We start from the raw sequence: 20,895 nt of genomic DNA on the forward strand, positions 1-20,895 counted from the left end.
TAGGGTCAAGGATCATACTTTGTTGGGAGATACAACCCTGCCCAAATTCATCAAACCTAATGAATGTGTAGTGCATGTATGTGTCTAAGTGAAGCTGTTAAATAGGAAGTAGCAGTGTCAGCTCCAGGTTAGCTCCGCAAGCTGCAGTTATTCATAAACGTACATTTCTAGCATAGCAGCCAAGTTACTTTAGTGTTCCAACAGCACACCGCATAACAAAGTTAATAGCAGAAAAGATAAAACCATGCCAATGATTTGAAAATGCCATGAAGTGATGAGCCGTGATGTTCTATTGCGTCTCCATTACCTGCGTTTTTTGGTCTTTAGCGGTACTCAACTGAGTCAGGTACCAGGGAGAATTTTGTGGTTGAACTTCAAATATACTGAGAATAGGAAGCATCAGAGCCTGCAACAATCCGGCTTCATCATTCCTGTCAATGGCCTCATTTACTTGGACTAAGGCTACATTAGCTGAAAGGAAAGACATTCTTAACAAGTTGCAAAACGTAACCATGCTTATTAAATAACGCCACAAATTTTTTTTGCTTGCATGTTTTCTTTACTTGCCATCTTTTTTGCCTAAAAATGGTGGTCTGCCTTCATTGAGAAGTGGTACAGGTAGTGATGTGCTTTTTACCTTAATGTGAGGAATGCATTAGGGAAAAAAAAAAACACTTCGGCTCGGTTCACACTGGGGCGACTTGTCAGACATCTTAGACGCCTGACAAGTCGCACTCCATTTAGTGCAATGGAACCGTTCTAATCGGAGCGACTCAAGTTCCTGCACTACTTGGGGGTGACTTCGGAGCAGCTTGCATTGACTTCTATTAAAGAAGCCGTTTGGAAGCCGCGCTGAAGTCGTGCTGTAGATGGCTGCTTCAGAGTCGGGCGACTTTGAAGCCGCCCCAGTGTGAACCGAGCCTTACACTTTAGAACCATTTTAAAGGGTTTGTAAACCCCAACGGTAAATCCAACTTATTTGCTCCCTTTTTGGTCTGTTATACAGTATATATACCATTAAATGCTTTTGCTATACCAGTTTAATAATTATAAAGTAATCTCTTTTGATCCTTCAGCTAACTTCCTGTGCTCTCTGCTTGTACTGCAGTCTCATCAATTACATTTTTCTGATCTCTGAGGACTAACAGAACCCCCTTCTGCGGAGATAAATACACAGATTGAATGGCAGACCCCTACTTTTAAAAATGCTAGTTGCCTTGCTATCCTGCTAATTATCTGTCCTCAGTACTTTGAGTCACAGACCTGGAAGAACACAGATCTGGAATCTAATGTCAGCTGTGAGTTTGTTACACAATGACTCTGAAAAAATACCTGCCTGGTTGCCACACTGATTCTTTGGCTTCCTAGTTTTCAAAGGTCCCCACATTTATCTCAACACAAGTTTAATGTAACATTTACATGCTTCCTAAACGCTAACCTTTAACTTGAACCCCCTTAACCTAATTTTAATTTGAACACCTAACAATGGTCACCCCTAAAATATTGCAATTGCCCTTATCAGGTAATCACAAAGAACACAGTGCTGAAAAACTAGGGGCCTGTTGCTCCAACCTTCCCCATCCTTAGTGTTAGCAACATCATTGCTATGGTCATAAATGGCAGCTGTATTGATGAGGAGGCACAATGCTGCGAAGCTTGTTAAATTGGTTTCCCCTGGGAAAGGTCTATAGTAGGGATCGACCGATTATCGGCAAAGCCGATATATATCGAGGGCCGATATGCACTTTCCCCGATATATCGGAATCGGGCACCAAGGTGGCCAATATTAGCAATATTTCTGAAAGTGCTTGTACCAGAGTGATGCCCACAGCTAGAGGCATCACCCCAGTACCGGCATCCATAGCCGACGGTCGGCTGTCTTGTAATGACAACCGATGTGGCTGGGACGTCCCCTCCCATCGCGGCTCTGCCCTGTATAATGTGGATAGGTACTAAAATTGTGGAGCCTCTAAGGCAGCCTCTTTCAACCAGGGTTCCTCTTCAATGCAGCCTTTCTCAACCTTTTTAACATTGAAGAAACCCTTGAAATAACTTTCTGATCTGTTAATAATTACTTTATCTACAGATCATGGTACATTAATGCAACGGTCTATGGGAATGATGCTCATTACATTTGTGGTCATTGGGAAGAATCCCTCTTACCGATAGCTAAAAAAAAAAAATCTAAGTTGTCAGTCAATGCTTATCTAAGAGGCAGAAATTGCTCATTGCTCAAGGAACTCCTAGCAACCTCTAAAAGGGAACCCAGTGTTTCCATGGACCTGGAAATGAAAAAGGCTACACTAGAGGCTGTCAAGAGTTCTTTGAGCAGGGAATGATCTTTTTACCTATGTTCAAGGAGGAGATTCTGCCCAATGACCACAAGCGGAAGGAGCATTCTTCCCTGTGACACATATGCCCCCAAGCTGTATAGTATTCATTAGCAGGGGTTCCCTGAGACCGAAACGATATTTCAAGGATTTCTCCATATTAAAAATGATGAGAAAGGCTGCTTCAGGGCATGTTGCTATCATTTATAAAGGGCCAGGGTACTATAAAATTTAAACAGTCTTGCATTTTCAACTTTTTCAGTGAAAGCAAGTTACCGCTTTATTACCATATACTGTATGTTTCTGTATCACTGACTGGAAGCAAAATGCATCACATTGCTTGTATCTTAGAGGGCCTTAAACTGTAAAAGAAAGTTTTTAGTTTGAAGCAAGATTATAAAGCAGACCGGCAAGCAGCGGGAACATTTGCTTCTATTGCTGTAGGTTAAACAAAAGCAACAGCGTAGCAGTAACATACCCATGCAACAATACATGTTTATAGCGCCAACACACAGTTTCACCTTTCAGTCGTTGCAGCCACTCAGGAGAGAAAACATCTCAGAGAGTTGTGATTTACTTACTGTTAACCTTATTAATGTGACCTTGTATTTCTGCTTGTGTAAGCAGTTCTTCATACACATCTCTCTCCTCCTCAGAAATACTGCTGTTCTGTAAACCCAAGACAAAACAAACAATAAGAGTTAAAAAGTTCCAAAGGGTTAATGTCCTCCTAAACATTAAAAAATGTTCTGATAAATGGTAAATTTAAATAGTAAATGGTAAATGGGAAACTACAACTACAGACAGCCTTTGCTGCAGTCGGGTTGCAGTTCTCAATTAACTACCAGATGGCGCTGTTGAGCACTGTGGTAGTTCATTGAAAGTTCCTGTCAGTGTGCAACTGAATGCTCATACGACAGAGTTTGCAAGAGCCCTGCATAGCACCCAGGACCTGCTGATAGTGGGTGCAATGCTTTGGAGACTCCTGCAAAAAGATCTATTTATTTTTAAAAGGTAAACTTATCCTTTAAGAGCCGGTTCACACTGGGGCGACTTGTCAGGCGACCTGGTCGCCTGACAAGTCGCCTGCCATAGATTAGCACAGGACCCATTCTAATAGGAGTGACACAAGTCGCTCCAACTTAGAAAAAGGGTCCTGTACTACTTTGGGGCGACCTGGAGTGACCTGCATTGACTTCAATGATATGAAGTCCGTGCATGTTGCTCCGAGGTCGCGATGCGCGCTGTGCACCGCGACTTCACAGGTCGCCCCGGCAAGTCGGGTCGCCCCTATGTGAACCGGCTCTAATGCTTTTTTTTTAACACTGTTCATCTGTACTATAGTTAGGAAATGTTCTCCATTCATTAATGAGGTTTGGGACTATTGCAGTTTGCAAAAATCTACGTTTCTTAGCTCCACAGCTGCAGTATACTGTACACTCTACAACAGGGGTGTCAAACTCAATTTCATCATGGGCCGCATCAGCATTATGGTTGCCCTCAAAGGGCTGGTTGTATCTGTGAGACTAGATGTCCAGAGCACCCCCCTTAGATATCAAGAGCCAACCCACCATCGGAAGTCAAGAGTCACCCCACCCTCCCTTACATCACAATGCTACTCCCTGCTGCCAAGAAGAAGCTGAAGGCAGAGCTGGGAAAAGGGTCTGGAGGAAGACCAGAGCAGGAGGACCAGAGCAGGGCTGGAGTCAGCTGAATGCTGAGATCAGTAGAGGCAGAGATAAGGGGTTCTGCAACTGCACAGAGAGGCGCAGGATCTGTTGGAGGAGGTTTGCCCTGCTCTGTCCTGAACACTGCTGAAACAAGTATGGGGGCAGAGATTAGGGGGGTGCCGCAGGAGAGATGCGAGGGTCAAATGAAATTGCCTAGAGGGCCAGATTTGGCCCCCGGGCCTTGTGTTTGACACATGTGCTCTACAACATCGGTTCTTAACTGGGCCACATCCTCCCTATGTTCTGTAATGACGAGTCTGTTTCCCTGCCTATATATATATATATATGCATGCACACACACAATTTGTATTTTGCAAACATGCCAGCTGTATATGCAGTATTTCTTTCAGTTCTATTATTATGCATTGAATCTCACTACCCTAGATAAACGTCTTGGTGAGCATTATCATTCAGCAGCTGTTCCACATAGAGTCAGATATTTGCAGTAGGTGGGCTGTTTTTGAATTATTTACCTTTAATTTAGCATTCTCCTCTTTTATTTTCTTGGCTTGAGAAAGCTCGTCATGGTACTGCTGGTCAAATCCCTCCCCCACATTTAATAGCATTGCATTAGCATTCCTTAGGGTCACCATTGTCTGACTGGCTACTCCCTTGTCCAGCGCTTCATTAATTGCAATTACAGCTGCGTGCACTAAAATCAAGGAGGAATAAACAAATAAATACTTTGTCAATGGGGTTAAGTTTAAAAAAATAAAAATAAATAAAATAATAAAAAAACACATGTGGACTATGATGAAAGTAGACCAAAAATAAAACTGACCCAAAACCATTAACCAGTAAGTTTCCCTTTAGGGCTGGTTATGTATACAATTGCAAGTTCCTGGTCAACACAATTAGAGAGTAAATGCCCAAACTCATATTTGATCAATAAATCACACAATCTAAACGGAATTATAACAAAAAAAAAAAAAAAAATTAAAAGATTTTCTTTCCCTGCAATGGCTGATGAGAGCTTCAGTTTTGGACTAAGGCTCCATGTACACGGACGTTGTTAAAAGTCCCTTTGAATGCTGGAATTTTTAGGACGTTTGAAACGTCCGTTCGGTCGCGTTTGTACCCGCGTTTAGCGGGCGTTTAGCAGCGTTTGCGGGCGTTTGCGTTTAGAAGCGTTCCAAGAGGTCAAAAAAATTATTCCCCTTTAAAATGGAAAAACGCGAACGCTAAACGCGGGTCATCGCGTTCAGACGCGTTCGGACGCGTTTGTGCGTTTGAAACGCCGGGAAACACACGTTCGAACGCAAATAATTGCGTTCTAAAAACAGTCCCTGAACACAACTGCCTGCAAATGACTGTAAACGACCTGGTGTACATGGACAGATAAGATAAAATGTAGATGGGTTCAGGGGCTTCTGAAAAAAACGCCCAACTGCTCCTAAACGGCCATTTCCAGCGTCCCGTGTACATGGAGCCTAAACGTTATAAAGAAAGGCTCAGTATAAAGTTATCCAGAAATTTACAGCAACTACAGTAGCACAATGCCATGAGCTTCCTTTCAGCAATGCCAGAATTGTTTATTACCAAACAATTTTACCTGGAATTCCTTTTCATATTTAGCCCCCGTTCACACCGGTGTGTCTTGTCATGCAATTTGACAGTTCCAAATCACATGACAAGTCACACGCCATTGCCAGCAAAGGAAACTTCTATATCGCCTCAAATCATGTCGAACCAATCATGAAAAAGGTTCCTGCACTACTTTTTGACGATTTCATTGCGACTTGCATAGAATTCATCTGAAGTCACAAGCTGCAATGAAATCTGCAGTTCAAATCGCATTGATGTGCAGCTTTGAAATCACACTGAAATAGCGCGATAACGGGGGCTTAGTGAAGAGAAGTAAAAAGTTCAAATAAAGTAATGGGAATTGTTCTAAACAAAAAAGCTGCAATCTAGGAAAGGATTACATATAAAATGTTTCTACTGCCCCCATGGAAAACAAAACAACCTTCCAGTTTTGTTTGGCATTCTCCTTTAGAGCTGGTTCACATACAGGCGACCTGACTTGCCGGGGCGACCTGTGAAGTCACGGTGCACAGCACGCACCGCGACCTCGGAGAGACATGCACGGACTTCATATCATTGAAGTCAATGCAGGTCGCTCCAGGTTGCCCCAAAGTAGTACAGGACCCTTTTTCTAAGTCGGAGCGACTTGTGTCGCTCCTATTAGAACGGGTCCTGTGCTAATCTATGGCAGGCGACCGACTGCCAAGTCGCCCCATTGTGAACCGGCGCTTAAAGCTTTGGATTCATGATATTGTTATATTAATCTTTAGCACGTCATTTAAACGTAACATATAATGATTCTTCACCAAGGCACACCACTATGTCAGCATTTTTTGTATGTTGAAGTATCTTGGGTTTAACCCACGTAAAGCAAAATTCAGTTCCAATATTTAACGAATATGTTACCCCAACATTTCATATTCCTGATTTGTGCCCGTACTTGTTTTAAAAAGAATCCTGTTCTCTTTGCATTGCTTCCATGTACCTCACTGACTGGCCACTTAAATTTAAAAGGCATTTTCAAATTCTAAGATCAAAAAAAAAAAAAAAATGACCAAAATCTAGACCCTCACACTGGATAAGCATGCTTACATTTTGTCAATATAAAACAAATTAGAAAGAAAAAGAAGTGAGTGTGTGGCCAGCCCTAGATTTCCTAGTGTTAGTTATCTGGGAGGTTGGCACCTATGCAGTCGGTGAGGCCATTTCATAAAGGTAATTTTCATGTTCATACAGACTTTACTCCAAATAATGAGGAAAAAACGCGAAACAATCAGAGAATATGGGAGATTCGGCCGAATAATCTGGTGGAGTGAGTCTTAAATAATTCTGTCATTGTATATATTTGGCATACCCGCCTACAAAACTTACAAGATGCTTCATCCACAGACAGTTCATTGGCCAGGATACCTCCTATTTTATTGAAGGAGGGCATCTGAATACCATATTTTTCCAACTCTTTCCTCATGTTGCTGATCTCCTCCTCTAGAGAACAAACACAATAATTAATGTCAAGTATATAACATGTCCTAATTTTAAACAAATCACACATACATGAGTATATTTGACCTTTGTCATGTAAAAAACAGTATAGCCTAGTTAGTGTCAGGCATTATTCTGCCATCCAATGAGCACTTGACATGAAAAATTCTGCGATCTTTCACAGCAAATATGATTTAGCTTACTACTGTCAAAACTCAATATTGCCGGTAATAATGTGGAATATGGAGAATAGTACACAATGCAGCTCGTATCATTTAATTAACACGAATGTAACACACGTACTGTAAAAAAGCAAAGGCACAGGCAACAAAGTGGCTGATTCACAAGTTCAAAGGTAATACAGTATTTAGAAAACTAAAGCAAAAGAGTTTTGGCCCGCGGGACTTAAAATGAGGTATGTGCTAGTGGCTGGAGATCGCGGACGCTTTGGCTCGGTTTGATCCGTGCATACCCGCAAAACATGACGTTAGGGTCCCAGGTTTGCTGCCCGCTTCGGATTAACATGGTAGGTTGTTCACTGGGGTATTTTCCCTGCTTTTCTTCTTATGGCTTTACTCTCCCCTAGCATCCTTCTTCCCCTGACCAGCTCTTCACTCATTTACGATCTTATTTTTTGTCACTTCTCATTTTTATGGTTTCTGGCCATGGTGTACTGCCACCTCTTTCCCATCACTCAACCACTTGGTGATTCATATATTCTGGGTTTCCCCTTCAGTTTACTTATTCTTCCACTCCATTGGGATCTCCTCTACCTTTACCACACGACACCAGCCCTTCCTACCCATTACCTATTTTGGTTGTTTTTACAACCTTTGATAGCACATGATACACCCCTATTACTTCATTTTTTATATATACATGACAGGTTTGGAAGGTCCATTTTTCCACTGTATACTCACTATCAACCTACCATGGACCCCCTTCTCTGGTTTGCATCCCACTGAGACCCTTCAGCTCCTGGGTCAGATATGGTTTACCGCTATCACACGGAAGTCTAATTTTCCATTGAGTCTTATTGACCCGTGAGTATCTGGTACTCTTTTGAGTCCATATTTTATTGAACCTCGTTAATCCTTTTACCTTTTATTGCTTACTCCAACATATTGTTTTCCTGTAGATATATCTTGAATACATTGATCTCTGAAGAAGGGAGTTTTAGCTCTCGAAACGCATCAGATCATGATACAGTACATTCTATTATTATGGAACCCCAATACGATGACAAGGCCATTTCTTTAACTAAGCTGTAACACCAAGATGTATGCCAATATGTGATGTACCACTTTCTATGTTGTATACTGTTTACTATTTATATTTTAGCTACTGAGCTACGTCATGTGATACTGAACACATGACATCATTGTTATAATATGTTTACATAGTACAATAAAGAACCTATATTGCTTCATCTACCCAATTGTGTATTTTATTGATCTCCAGCCACTAGCACATACCTCATTTAAAGTCCCGCGGGCCAAAACTCTTTTGCTTCTATGTGAATATTGGGAAGGAGGTGTGCTTTGGTGGTAACCAGACCATTTTCCTTTATTGGTCTTAGAAAACTAAAGAGGTCAGCCAATGGTAACCATAAAAAGTGATTTTCCTTTTTTTTTTTTAATCAGAATTTTCTTTATTTTGAAATGAGTGATAACGGAGGTCATGACTCTTACCTGTGAAGTCCACTTTCCCCAGTAAGTCTTGTATTTGTGGGGCAATCCCAAGCTTGAACAGATATAAACTGTAATGAAATAAAATAGCAATAAGTGATAAATAAAAGAAATCATTTATGAATCAAAAGTATTACAAAAAAATCTGGATGTGCAAAGTGTTTAAAATAATGCTCATGGGCTCATAGCTTTCTTGAAACCCCTGTCTGGTTCCAGTGTCTTTCCTCTCATGCTCCTCAGGACATATATGTGCATGTTCAGGGGGACCTGCAGAATTATTACCTATAAATCTTTAGAAAAAGACCTCTACCAATGGATCGTCAGGTCTGCACCTCTAACTGCTTTCTTACCAACACATGGTGGGGGGCTTCTGGGTTTGGGTCCAACAAAACTGTTTTCGCACATCTTAACGTTGTACTTAAGGCCAAACTTTTTTTTTTTGGGATAGAGCAATGGAAGGTTAAAACCCGTGTTAGATTTGACAGGAAGTGAGGGAAATCTATGCAAATTAGGGGAATTTCTTAGGGACCCCCAGGACACCCAAACTGTCCCCATTGGAAGATTTCCCCGCTATTTCTTTTCTGGGGACAACCCAAAATTTGGGATTTTCCTTTACATTCACTTTCAATGATAATGATAAACAGGACAAATAGAGAGAGGGGGAATCTCCCTAACGGTGGCACAGACAGCATTTCAAATCATCACTCCATCCAAAACTGAAAACAAAATGTGTATGAATGGGTAAAACAACCATTCTTAGTCTATATCTTACCTGCTAGCCAGAGCTCAATTTTTTTTTTATCAGCTGTGTACAGGCCTTTCTTTTTTTTTTTTTTGGGGGGGGGGGGGAATATTTATTGATTTATGTATAAAGCATACAAAACAGAGTATCAAAAAATACCTTGAAACAAAAAGCACAGCCAGGTGCAAAGGAAAAACATTAAAGCAACTAAAGCAGCCTTAATAATCTCAACCCCCCCCCCCTCCCCTTCCTTAGTGCAGTACCCACAGAAGGATATACATACAGGGAGTGCAGAATTATTAGGCAAATGAGTATTTTTGAGGATTAATTTTATTATTGAACAACAACCATGTTCTCAATGAACCCAAAAAAACTCATTAATATCAAAGCTGACTATTTTAGTTTTAAGTAGTTTTTAGTTTGTTTTTAGTTTTAGCTATTTTAGGGGGATATCTGTGTGTGCAGGTGACTATTACTGTGCATAATTATTAGGCAACTTAACAAAAATCAAATATACAGTTCAGTATACCCATTTCAATTATTTTTTTTACCAGTGAAACCAATATAACATCTCAACATTCACAAATATACATTTCTGACATTCAAAAACAAAACAAAAACAAATCAGTGACCAATATAGCCACCTTTCTTTGCAAGGACACTCAAAAGCCTGCCATCCATGGATTCTGTCAGTGTTTTGATCTGTTCACCATCAACATTGCGTGCAGCAGCAACCACAGCCTCCCAGACACTGTTCAGAGAGGTGTACTGTTTTCCCTCCTTGTAAATCTCACATTTGATGATGGACCACAGGTTCTCAATGGGGTTCAGATCAGGTGAACAAGGAGGCCATGTCATTAGCTTTTCTTCTTTTATACCCTTTCTTGCCAGCCACGCTGTGGAGTACTTGGACGCGTGTGATGGAGCATTGTCCTGCATGAAAATCATGTTTTTCTTGAAGGATGCAGATTTCTTCCTGTACCACTGCTTGAAGAAGGTGTCTTCCAGAAACTGGCAGTAGGACTGGGAGTTGAGCTTGACTCCATCCTCAACCCGAAAAGGCCCCACAAGCTCATCTTTGATGATACCAGCCCAAACCAGTACTCCACCTCCACCTTGCTGGAATCTGAGTCGGACTGGAGCTCTCTGCCCTTTACCAATCCAGCCACGGGCCCATCCATCTGGCCCATCAAGACTCACTCTCATTTCATCAGTCCATAAAACCTTTGAAAAATCAGTCTTGAGATATTTCTTGGCCCAGTCTTGACGTTTCAGCTTGTGTGTCTTGTTCAGTGGTGGTCGTCCTTCAGCCTTTCTTACCTTGGCCATGTCTCTGAGTATTGCACACCTTGTGCTTTTGGGCACTCCAGTCATGTTGTAGCTCTGAAATATGGCCAAACTGGTGGCAAGTGGCATCTTGGCAGCTGCACGCTTGACTTTTCTCAGTTCATGGGCTGTTATTTTGCGCCTTGGTTTTTCCACACGCTTCTTGCAACCCTGTTGACTATTTTGAATGAAATGCTTGATTGTTCGATGATCACGCTTCAGAAGCTTTGCAATTTTAAGAGTGCTGCATCCCTCTGCAAGATATCTCACTATTTTTGACTTTTCTGAGCCTGTCAAGTCCTTCTTTTGACCCATTTTGCCCAAGGAAAGGAAGTTGCCTAATAATTATGCACACCTGATATAGGGTGTTGATGTCATTAGACCACACCCCTTCTCATTACAGAGATGCACATCACCTAATATGCTTAATAGGTAGTAGGCTTTCGAGCCTATACAGCTTGGAGTAAGACAACATGCATAAAGAGGATGATGTGGTCAAAATACTAATTTGCCTAATAATTCTGCACTCCCTGTACAATTATAAGATACATCCAAGGAGAATTTCAGCATGACAATGTCACCTTAACATGAGCCCATGTCTGTCAGCATATTAACATCACCTGTCCTCACTAGACAGCTTTCTAGGTACTTGACATGATTGCTGCAACAGTCAGGAGGCATCCCCATCTTTCAACGTAAGTGATCACCGCGACCCATGGTGTGTACAGGCCTTAAAATATGAGTAAAAGACCTTTAAATATGGGCTGACTGATGCTAGAGACTTTCTCCCTCTTGCTCTCTTTGGTGTGGGAGCCTGCTGCTGAATGAAAAGGCTGACTACTGATAGAACACTAAAAAAAAGAGAACATTTGCTACCTGTTTGTTTTGGGGAAGCCACTAGGTGGCATCCTATTTTTTATCAACCAACATACGTTTAGTTAGTGGTTTGCACAAGCAGATGATTTACTTCTTACATGCTATGGGCTTGCAGCTCAAAGACTTCCTGCACTGAAACAGTTTTTTACTGCCTCGCTGAATTCAAGTGTAGGACAAACCTGCTTGCATTGTTCCCAAGTGTCAATGTCTCTGGCATGGTTTATTGCTACCAATACCAGAGAGACCCCCCCCCCCTTTTTACTATATGTATAAACAGTTTTAGAAGCTATATAGAAAAAAAAATAAGGATATTTAAACATCAGCCTGCCTGGAATGTACCGTAATTACAACAGTTTAAGGTCTGTGTAAGTAAATATTAAAGTGGTTGCAAACCCTCACATAGTACCGGTCTTTCAGCAGTCTTCTCTATATCCTTTCACAGTGTAGGCTTTATAAAGCTTTACACATTATACACACACATTACAGAAGGGTATGCTTTGTTCATATTGCATGTCTGAGGGTTACAACCAATTTAAGACCTGCCTGAAGGTTTCAAAAAAGCAGTCATAGGACACACTTGTTAAAGCGTAACTACACTGCATCTGAGCACCACAAACCAAAAAATGTTTATTATTCAGAGCAAACTCATCCATCTAGCCTGAGAAATCATTTGGACAAGCACCCCCCTAGCATTACTATCGTGGCCATCTTGAGTAAGGGCAGATGAGTCACGTAGCATTTACTTCCTGGGATCCATCTGCCCTTAGCCGAGGCATGCAGGAAGGAAGGTGTGCTTAGCTGAGAAAACCCTTCCTGAAGAGTCCTATGATGTATATCATTTGCGTAGGCCTGAAAACCAGGAAGTAACTAATGAAATGTTGAAAAAAAGGGAAAAGGTTTAAAACAAGTAAATATGATGCTGCTAGCATTAGTAAATAGGTAGGAAAGTATAAGGATTAAATAATAGTCAATGTTAATTGAGAGTGAAGTTCCACTTTAAATTACTTGGTTTCCTCAGCAATGCATTGAAAACAGCAAATAAACAAAACTTCTAATCTTTGTGATCTTCATCAAAGCTTTTTCTTTGGTTTGAAAAAGGAAGTGACTAATATATTTCTCAGAATACATCAAACTTTAAAGAAAATGATCAACTTTATTATCATATTTCTCCATCTTTAGCCATCAGTGACAGATTATACAACCAATATCTGGCACCATCATCAGAATTATTTTTTTTTTTTTTTTTTAAGAGAAGAGCAAAGTCTAGTTCCCCGACTCTAAAAATGAAGTATGGACTTAGAAGAAATGCAAACATTTATACTGACCCAAGTGGATGCAGCATTGATCTGTTACCAGCTCTGCAGTGAGAACTGAGTGATCACACACTGCTGATCGTTCAGTTCTCCCCTCCATTCTGAGCAGAGCCGTGACTGTCAGTCAAAGGTTCTCTGTTCTACCCCCTCCAGTGCTCACTGGAGTGCGGGGCTGTGGAGGGGACAGGAGCAGCTGGCTCAGGCTCTTGGCAATTCACTGAGAGGCTGGACCTGGTGCCGGTCCAGCCTCTCAGGTCGATATATGGTTATCGACCATATGGTTGGGATCTTTCTCAAGCCTGGATGAGTGACATCAGTGACAGTGGACTTTAGCCTGCTGTCAGCTGACAATAGGTCACAGGAGTGAAAAACGAACTGCACTTCTGTGACCTACAGGGAAGTACAGCTAAAATAGCTTTGGCCAGACTTCTCCGTTAAAAAAGAAATCCAGGCAATTATTGAAAATAAACCCAGTGCAGTAAAAGAATCATTCAAAAATCAATATATCTGTATCTATTCCTAGTAAGACTATCTAAAATGTATATTGCCATTAAAACACGGTATTCTCATGTATGACAAGGTTAAAAGTGGGAGGGCCATACTAGCTCCTGATACTACAAAATGTCGTCATCCTAAAATGTGGATGTTAGGGCTTGAGGTAAAAAGGTTTATACAGAAGGGAAATATAGATGGTATATCTAATTCATGGGCTGATCTTCATACTGTATAAAGGCCCATGAGGAGGCTGAGGATGGGGAGGTGTCTCAAGAGGCGGCAGAGCTGTAGACTACAGTTAGAGGGGTGTGAACCAGGAATGATAAAGTACTTTACATGTGTTTAAACTGTAACTGTGTTCATAGTCTTTTTAGATATGCATAAAGCAACAATAATAGTATCAGTGGCATTAAAGTGATTGCAAACAATCACCTTGTAAAACAACCCATTCAGTTTAAAATAGAAATGAAAGGCAAAACATTTTTGTATAGATCTAAAAATACATTATAACTACCTTTTTTTTTATATAAGTGATCACATTCCCTCGGTTCTCAGCTGCATAAGAACTGGGGGGGGGAGCAGCAGCAAACTGAGCTTCCCAGTGAATGGCTGTGCGGGGGGTGTCAGGACAAGTCTGATCATTGGAGGAAAGCAGGCTGAGTTCCCAGCATAGCTAGAGAACTGACCACGGTGTGCTCTCCTGCTTAGTGTTGTCAGTTTTTAATAGGAAAGCAGAGGGACTAGCAGGAACAACAGGGATTTCACACAAAAAGAACAGGATACTATATCATACAAGCACATGGCACAGCAGGTACATTTTAGGAATATGAAGTTATGCAAGCCATCCCTGCCAGGGAGATCACTGTGTGGAGTCGTTGTCTCCTACATCCTCTTTCAACACTGATTGGACCTAAGGAACTGTCTCTTTCATCTGTTGGGACTCTCTTCTTTATGTATCATTGTATACAGGATTTGCGCTGCATCATTTTGCTTGTTATATTTTTCTGGGATTTTTGCTGTGTTTCCTGGGTTGATATACAGCTAGAATTTCCATCTATAGTTTAGCTACACTCACCTGTCTGCGCTGATTGTATTTAATTCATCGATAGTGTTTATTGCTGGCCACTAAAGCAGCTGCTAGCGATATTCCCAAGAGAATCCAGCAGGCTAGATGTACCCAAGTTGATCGTTAACTTGGTACATTCAGCCTGCTCCCATTAATGGTCAGAATCTCGCCCAGTTCCTGCTGATCTGGCCAAGATTTGAACCATATATGGCCAGCCTTAGGCCTAACATGAGTCTGGAAAGTTTGGTTTTGTATATGCAATAAAAAAATAAAAACGGACACAATGTCACAAAAGTGAATGTCATTCTGCTCTGATTAAGCAAGGGAATCCCTGTGGATCAGACTAGACACATACTGTGCGAAAGGGGCCTAACATCCTAGCTCATGGAAGCATGTATGTAAACAGGTAACGGGAGCTGGTCAAAGAAAAGTAGAGAAAGAATAATTCACAAAAGAATACATTCCAAATTGGTCAACAGTGGTGCTCTACAATAATTAGTATAAAGACTCCCTCTAGTCAAACTTTTATTAATTATGCCTCTGCCTTGCAGCACTGGGCTCCTCAGTTTGAATCCCAGCCACAATAGTGTCTGCATTGAGTTTCCATGTTCTCCCTGAGCTTGTGCGGGTTTCCTTTAGGTACTCCGGTTTTCCACCACCTCCCTAAGGTTCACAAGCAGGACTTCCCTGTTAAGGGATGTGCTTTTGTGGCTGGCATTGGGTTCAGCTGCCAGGTTACATTAGAGATACAGGACATGTGTTAGCCCATATTCAGGGGATCAAGTAGGCACAAGGCCATATCTGGGCAACTATAAACCTGAAATCCCTGTATTCAAGCATTCCCCACAACCTCGCTTTAGCAGTGCTTAAAGTATAACTAAAGGCAAAACTTCTTTTTTAGTTTTGGATAGAGTGCAGAAGGATTAGATCATTTATCAGTTTTTATTGCGGTCTGTACTCCAGTTAAGGAGATTCACTCTATTTGTCCTGTTTACCATTATTATTGAAAGAGAAAGTAAAAGAAAATCCAGAATTTTGGGTTGTCCCCAGAAAAGTAAGAGAGAGAATCTTCCAATGTGGATACTAGTTCTGGTGACCTTCTAAACAGAGACCGGTCTGGTTTGATTCTCAAAATCTATAATAGCATCAACAGGAAATCCAGGCGTCAATCTAAATATGAGAAAATATAATTTTGTAACCAGAATTCTATCAGATAAAGAAGATCATTAAGAAACATCTTCCCTTTGTATATGCAAAGGATCTTTTTGTGGTTCTTAAAAATGTGTGTGGTTTTTCCAGCAGAGGGGTCCCTTGTTTGGGGAGTATGTTGTCCCCCAGCTTATATAGCTTAGAGGGTTCTCATGGATGAAGGACTTGGCTTTCAACTAAAAGGTTCCTATTGCTGTGGGCTCACCATATGTAGATATTGCAGAAAACATATGAAGAGTACTAAAGTTACATATTTTTCCACGGGTGAGAGCCATTTGATTACACGGTATATTAACTGTGGCTCTAAATTAGTAGTTTAGGTGATAAGAGTGTGGTGTATGCAAACTCCAATGTGGAGTGCACAATATGCCCCCTCAGAGCTAGAATAGCTGAACACTATAATACACAATAGCATTGAGCGGGTTTATAGACCCTTTAGAGGTCTATCTTACTACAAAAGCGAGAGGTGCGGTGGATCTACAATCTGAATACCAGGGCACCACTCTCTCTGAACCATAGATGGGATATGGATTTGTTTCTAAAATGATTTATTGGTTTATTGCGATAATGAGGTTTTAAATTATTTTTCATATCTATTCTATTTATTCATGTAAGTGTCCATAAGTGAAGCGATTTTTTTCCCCCGTTTGCTGCTTTTTCCTCTTTGTTTGTCATTCTTTGCTTGAATAATTTTAATTATCGGGTCTCGTCTCCTTAATTGGTTTGGAAATGGACTTTAGAATCTATATATGATGTGATTTTTTTGTATTTTAAGTACGCTATGAGCAAGTCCATAATGGCCGAAACACATTAACTGTATTCACAGTGTTTTCTACATGTAGCCAATAAAGACATTCTTGTTTTGGAGTTTACTGGCTAATATTCGCTACTCTGATTTCCTTCAACACTTCAAATACATGCTGATAGGTTAACTGGCTCCTGTCTAAATTGGACCTAGTATGCGAGATAGGGACCTTAGACTTTAAACTCCTTGAGAGCAGGAACTGATCTGAATGCACAGTATGTGAAACCTGTGTAAATTGGCACTATATAAATCACCTGTAAATTATATATATATATATATATACATATATACAGGGCTTGACAAATTTTCCTGAAATCTAGGAGCCAGCTAAAAAAGTTAGGAGCCAGTTTTTTTTTTTTTTTAAACTAACGACCAAGCTTTATTTAATAAAACGGATACTAAATTTACACATAAATACGACTAGAACCCCACTCTCCTCTAGCGCAATTGGATGAAAACAGACTGTCTGTCTCTTTCCATCCGATGCCATCTGATCCGATCCACGGGATGGATAGAAAATAGAACCACCATCCATCTGCTTTTGGCGGACAGGATCAGATGGCGGCAGATTACTGCTCCATAAAGGAGAATGAAGGGTCCGAACAGGTCTGCCTGAAAACCTGACAGGCGGACCTGACCAGACAGCCCGTGTGAAAGGGGCCTTAGGCTGTGACATGGCGATGAGGAAAAAAAAAAAAAATTATATATATATATATTTTTTATTTTTTTTAATAATAATTGGAAAAAATATATTTTTTTTATTTTTTTAATAATTAAAAAAAAAAAAAGAAAAAAATATTATTTCGTTTTTACATTTAAAAAATAAATTAAATTAATAATAAATAACCACACTCCCTGTTAAAGGTAACTAACTGGACAGGGAGATGATAATGCATTGTGAACAAACAGTGGAAACAGTAATTACAACAGTCATTACTCCCAGCCACCACAAGAGGGCGCCAGTTCCCCATTGGAAGCCTCTCATCTCAAGTAGGCCGAAAAGCTGGGGCCTCAATTTTCGGACGGCCCGGAAGTCCGTGCAAAAATGACAGGACACCTTCTGCAGGGCACCCCAGGCGCCAGGTCGCTAATTCTAGTCGCAAATGCGACCTGGCGCCTGGGTTTTGTCGAGGCCTGTATATATATATATATATATATATATATATATATATATATATACAAGCACACACACATATACATACACACATCTATACTGCTCAGCATACATTTTAATAAATAAATTAATCAATATCTCAATGACCACAAGAACAATTTCCAAATTTTGGACAAAACTGAAAGTAAGGTTAAAGCGGAGTTCCATCCCCCCGGGACAGTCAGGGCTGGTGCATTTCAGCAACGATAGCCTCTGAACTGTCCTGTTTCATTTACCTTTTAGAAGAAATACTTACCTTGAAAATGTCTTGTTCAGCGCTGCCATCTCAGGTGTGAGCAGCTGAAGCCGGAGCGTCCTCTTCGGTGACATCAGAAGTCCCAGAATGCCCTGCTCGTCACTTCCGGGACAGGCGCGTCATCCCTGCACAGCTTCTGGGCATGCCCAGAAGCTGTTTAAAAGGGAATGACGTGCCTGCAACGGATGTGACGAGCAGGGCCAGTGCAGGCGCATTGACTCCTGGGAGCGATGACGCTCATCTCCCATGAGTCAATGCAAGCAGGAAGAGACGGCACGGGCTGCGGCCGCAGAGAGAGGAAGAGGAAAGAAGGTAAGTATATTTTCTTTAAAAACAAGGTAAGTAAATAAAAAAAAATAAATTTTAACTATCCAATTCTTTTTAAGGTAAATAATAGAAAGCCGATGGTGCAAAGTTGTTTTTGAGACCGGAACTCCGCTTTAATAATATAACTTAGATTACAAAAACTTCAGTTTTACTCAAATGAGTTGATGCAAAAACCAAGTCTTCTAGGCATGGAAAGAACAAGTTAGAGAGATACTGCAACATCTATCTTTTTCCATTCTTCAAGAACGACCTCTTTTGGAGCCTGGATGCTGGATGGAGAGGGATGCTCAACTTGTCTCTTCATAATTCCGCATAGGTGTTCGATTGGGTTCAGATCAGGAGACATACTTGGCCACAGAATCACTTTCACCCTGTTCTTCAGAAATGCAACAGTGGCCTTAGATGTGTGCTTTGGATCATTGTCATGTTGGAAAAGTGCACGACGACCAACGGCATGGAGTGATGGTAGCATCTTCTCTTTCATTACAGAGCAGTACATCTGTGAATTCATGATACCCTCAATGAAATGAAGCTCCCTGACACCAGCAGCACTCATGCAGCCCCACAGAAGGACACTTGCCACCACCACGTATCACTGTAGGCACTATGCATTTTTCTTTGTACCGCTCACCTTTGCAACGCCATACAGTTTTGAAGCCATCAGTTCCAAAATTCTTCTTTGTCTCATCACTCCAGAGTAGTCTCAGTAGTCTGTTTTCAGCATGGGCCCTGGCAAATTCTAGGTGGTCTTTTTTATGCATGGGCTTTGGGGGAGGCTTCTTTCGTGGACAACACCCATGCATGCCATTCCTCTGCAGTGTACGTCGTATTGTGTCAAGGGAAACAATCACCCTTGTTTGGCTTTCTACTTCTTTAGCTAACTGCAGTGAACTTGCATGCCAATTTTCTTCAACCCTAAGCATCAGAGGGCGCACCTGTTGAGGTGGAAACTTCTGTGGACAGCTTGGACGTCTCTATAGGATGGTTGCAATTTCAGCTTTGGTGAATTTTTGTATCACTTTTGCTACAGTATTCTGACTGATAAGTAAAGCTTTGCTGATCTTCTTGTAGCCATCATCATTCTTGTGTAAATAATTTTTATTTCTCAGGCCTTGTGACATTTCTCTTCCATGTAGTGCCATTGCTGACAGCATGAAATGGGAAGGGATTTTCTTTGTTAAATAATGCCCTTTTATAATCAACTGTTTGCTAGAAACCTGTTTAATGAATAATTAGCCTCACCTGTAGATGAATTCTTGTTAATTATGATTTTGTTGTCTAAAATACAGCTTTACTCTTAAGAACATCATTGTGGTGTAATTTTTGCAACATTGTCTTAAATAAATTTGTTAGGAAAAATAATTTTGCGTGTGCAAATGAACAAATCTTGGTTGCAATCAATGGCCCGCATTTGTGGGAGTATTTTGTAGAATAGTGTCCCATAGAAAATGTTCATTCTGAAAGGTTTTCTGACAAATCTGTTGGGGTGTACCAATTTATGCTGAGCACCATTATATATATGTATACATACACACATATGCTGTATAAAGATTTTGCTTCAATATTTACGTTCAGATCTGCGAAGATTCTTATCATTTTGAAGCCAGGCAATCACAGTTCATGAGAGGTATCATTTTCAGCATGTATACTTCTACTGTGTCCTTATCCAGCTGCTTTGCAAATCAATACATTGATCATTAGTCCTCTTTGTATATTACAATATATTATAAGATCTTATATGGGATTTTCTTTTTTACAATAGAAAATGTGTACCACAATCAGATTTACAATTTCACCACAAGGTGGCGATGTGGTCAAGCTCAGCTCCCTCTATTGGGGTTTTGAACTATTTGGAGCATTCACATTTTGCTTTTGTCACGGGTACCCACTGGACAATGCAGGACAGTGAACTTGGCCAAGGATTATTTTGAGTTTAAATGGTTTGATTTCAAGTATCAGACAATGAAGAGACCTTTGGCACAGAAAACTCTGCAAAAGGGAATTTCGATTTCAACAGATTGCTGAAAAGGAACAAAGGTTTGTTGGCAGCGCTTTCTGATGCTGCACTTCACAGAGATTAACTCTTGTAAGGCAGGAGGATTGTAGAAACTCTGCTAACGTCAAGATATCAGAGTGTAGTCATGCACTTCCATGGAATTTTACTGGCAAAAAAATCAGAAATACTGTACAATAAATTGAAAAATTCTGCAGTTAAAATAATATTCAGTGGCACGCGTGCAATGAAATATATTTTTCTACATTCAAGCTGTTCACAGCAGGAGACTGTATAGGATAAGGAGAAAATATACTGAAGCTGAATATAAAATCCATGCATAAAGCGTGCTCATACATCCCTAAACTTCCACACCACGGACTGAGCATTCAAATGTTGAAAACATAGATGAAAATCCAGGCAGAAATCCAAACCTGAAATCCAGGTAGAGGTTTAAAAACATTAGTACATCCAGATTTGTATTTAACTTAAAACTTCAGCCAAAAAATAAAGATATAAAATATCTAACGATCTAAGATGTAAAATGAGATAAAATGTAGAGCACAACAAAACAAAATAG

The 20,895-nt window shown here is 40.6% G+C and overlaps 1 protein-coding gene across 2 annotated transcripts in view; it reads right to left on the reverse strand.

The window, feature by feature from the left end:
* The window catches only part of LOC309561249 (ras GTPase-activating-like protein IQGAP2), a 506,552-nt gene that overhangs the window by 233,629 nt on the left and 252,028 nt on the right, over positions 1-20,895 (reverse strand). The window contains exons 6-10 of one of the 2 annotated variants that reach the window (XM_082265046.1): positions 8,758-8,825; positions 6,956-7,069; positions 4,534-4,712; positions 2,912-2,999; positions 308-471 (exon numbers count right to left, since the gene is read on the reverse strand). In XM_082265046.1, coding sequence (XP_082121172.1) covers positions 308-471; positions 2,912-2,999; positions 4,534-4,712; positions 6,956-7,069; positions 8,758-8,825 — 613 coding nt within the window. The remainder of the gene's footprint in view (positions 1-307; positions 472-2,911; positions 3,000-4,533; positions 4,713-6,955; positions 7,070-8,757; positions 8,826-20,895) is intronic. The other variant, XM_082265047.1, reaches the window with a different exon arrangement.

This window comes from Pelophylax lessonae, assembly GCF_965119305.1.
Source record: "Pelophylax lessonae genome assembly, chromosome: 1".
In the NCBI taxonomy this organism is placed as follows: Eukaryota; Metazoa; Chordata; class Amphibia; order Anura; family Ranidae; genus Pelophylax; species Pelophylax lessonae.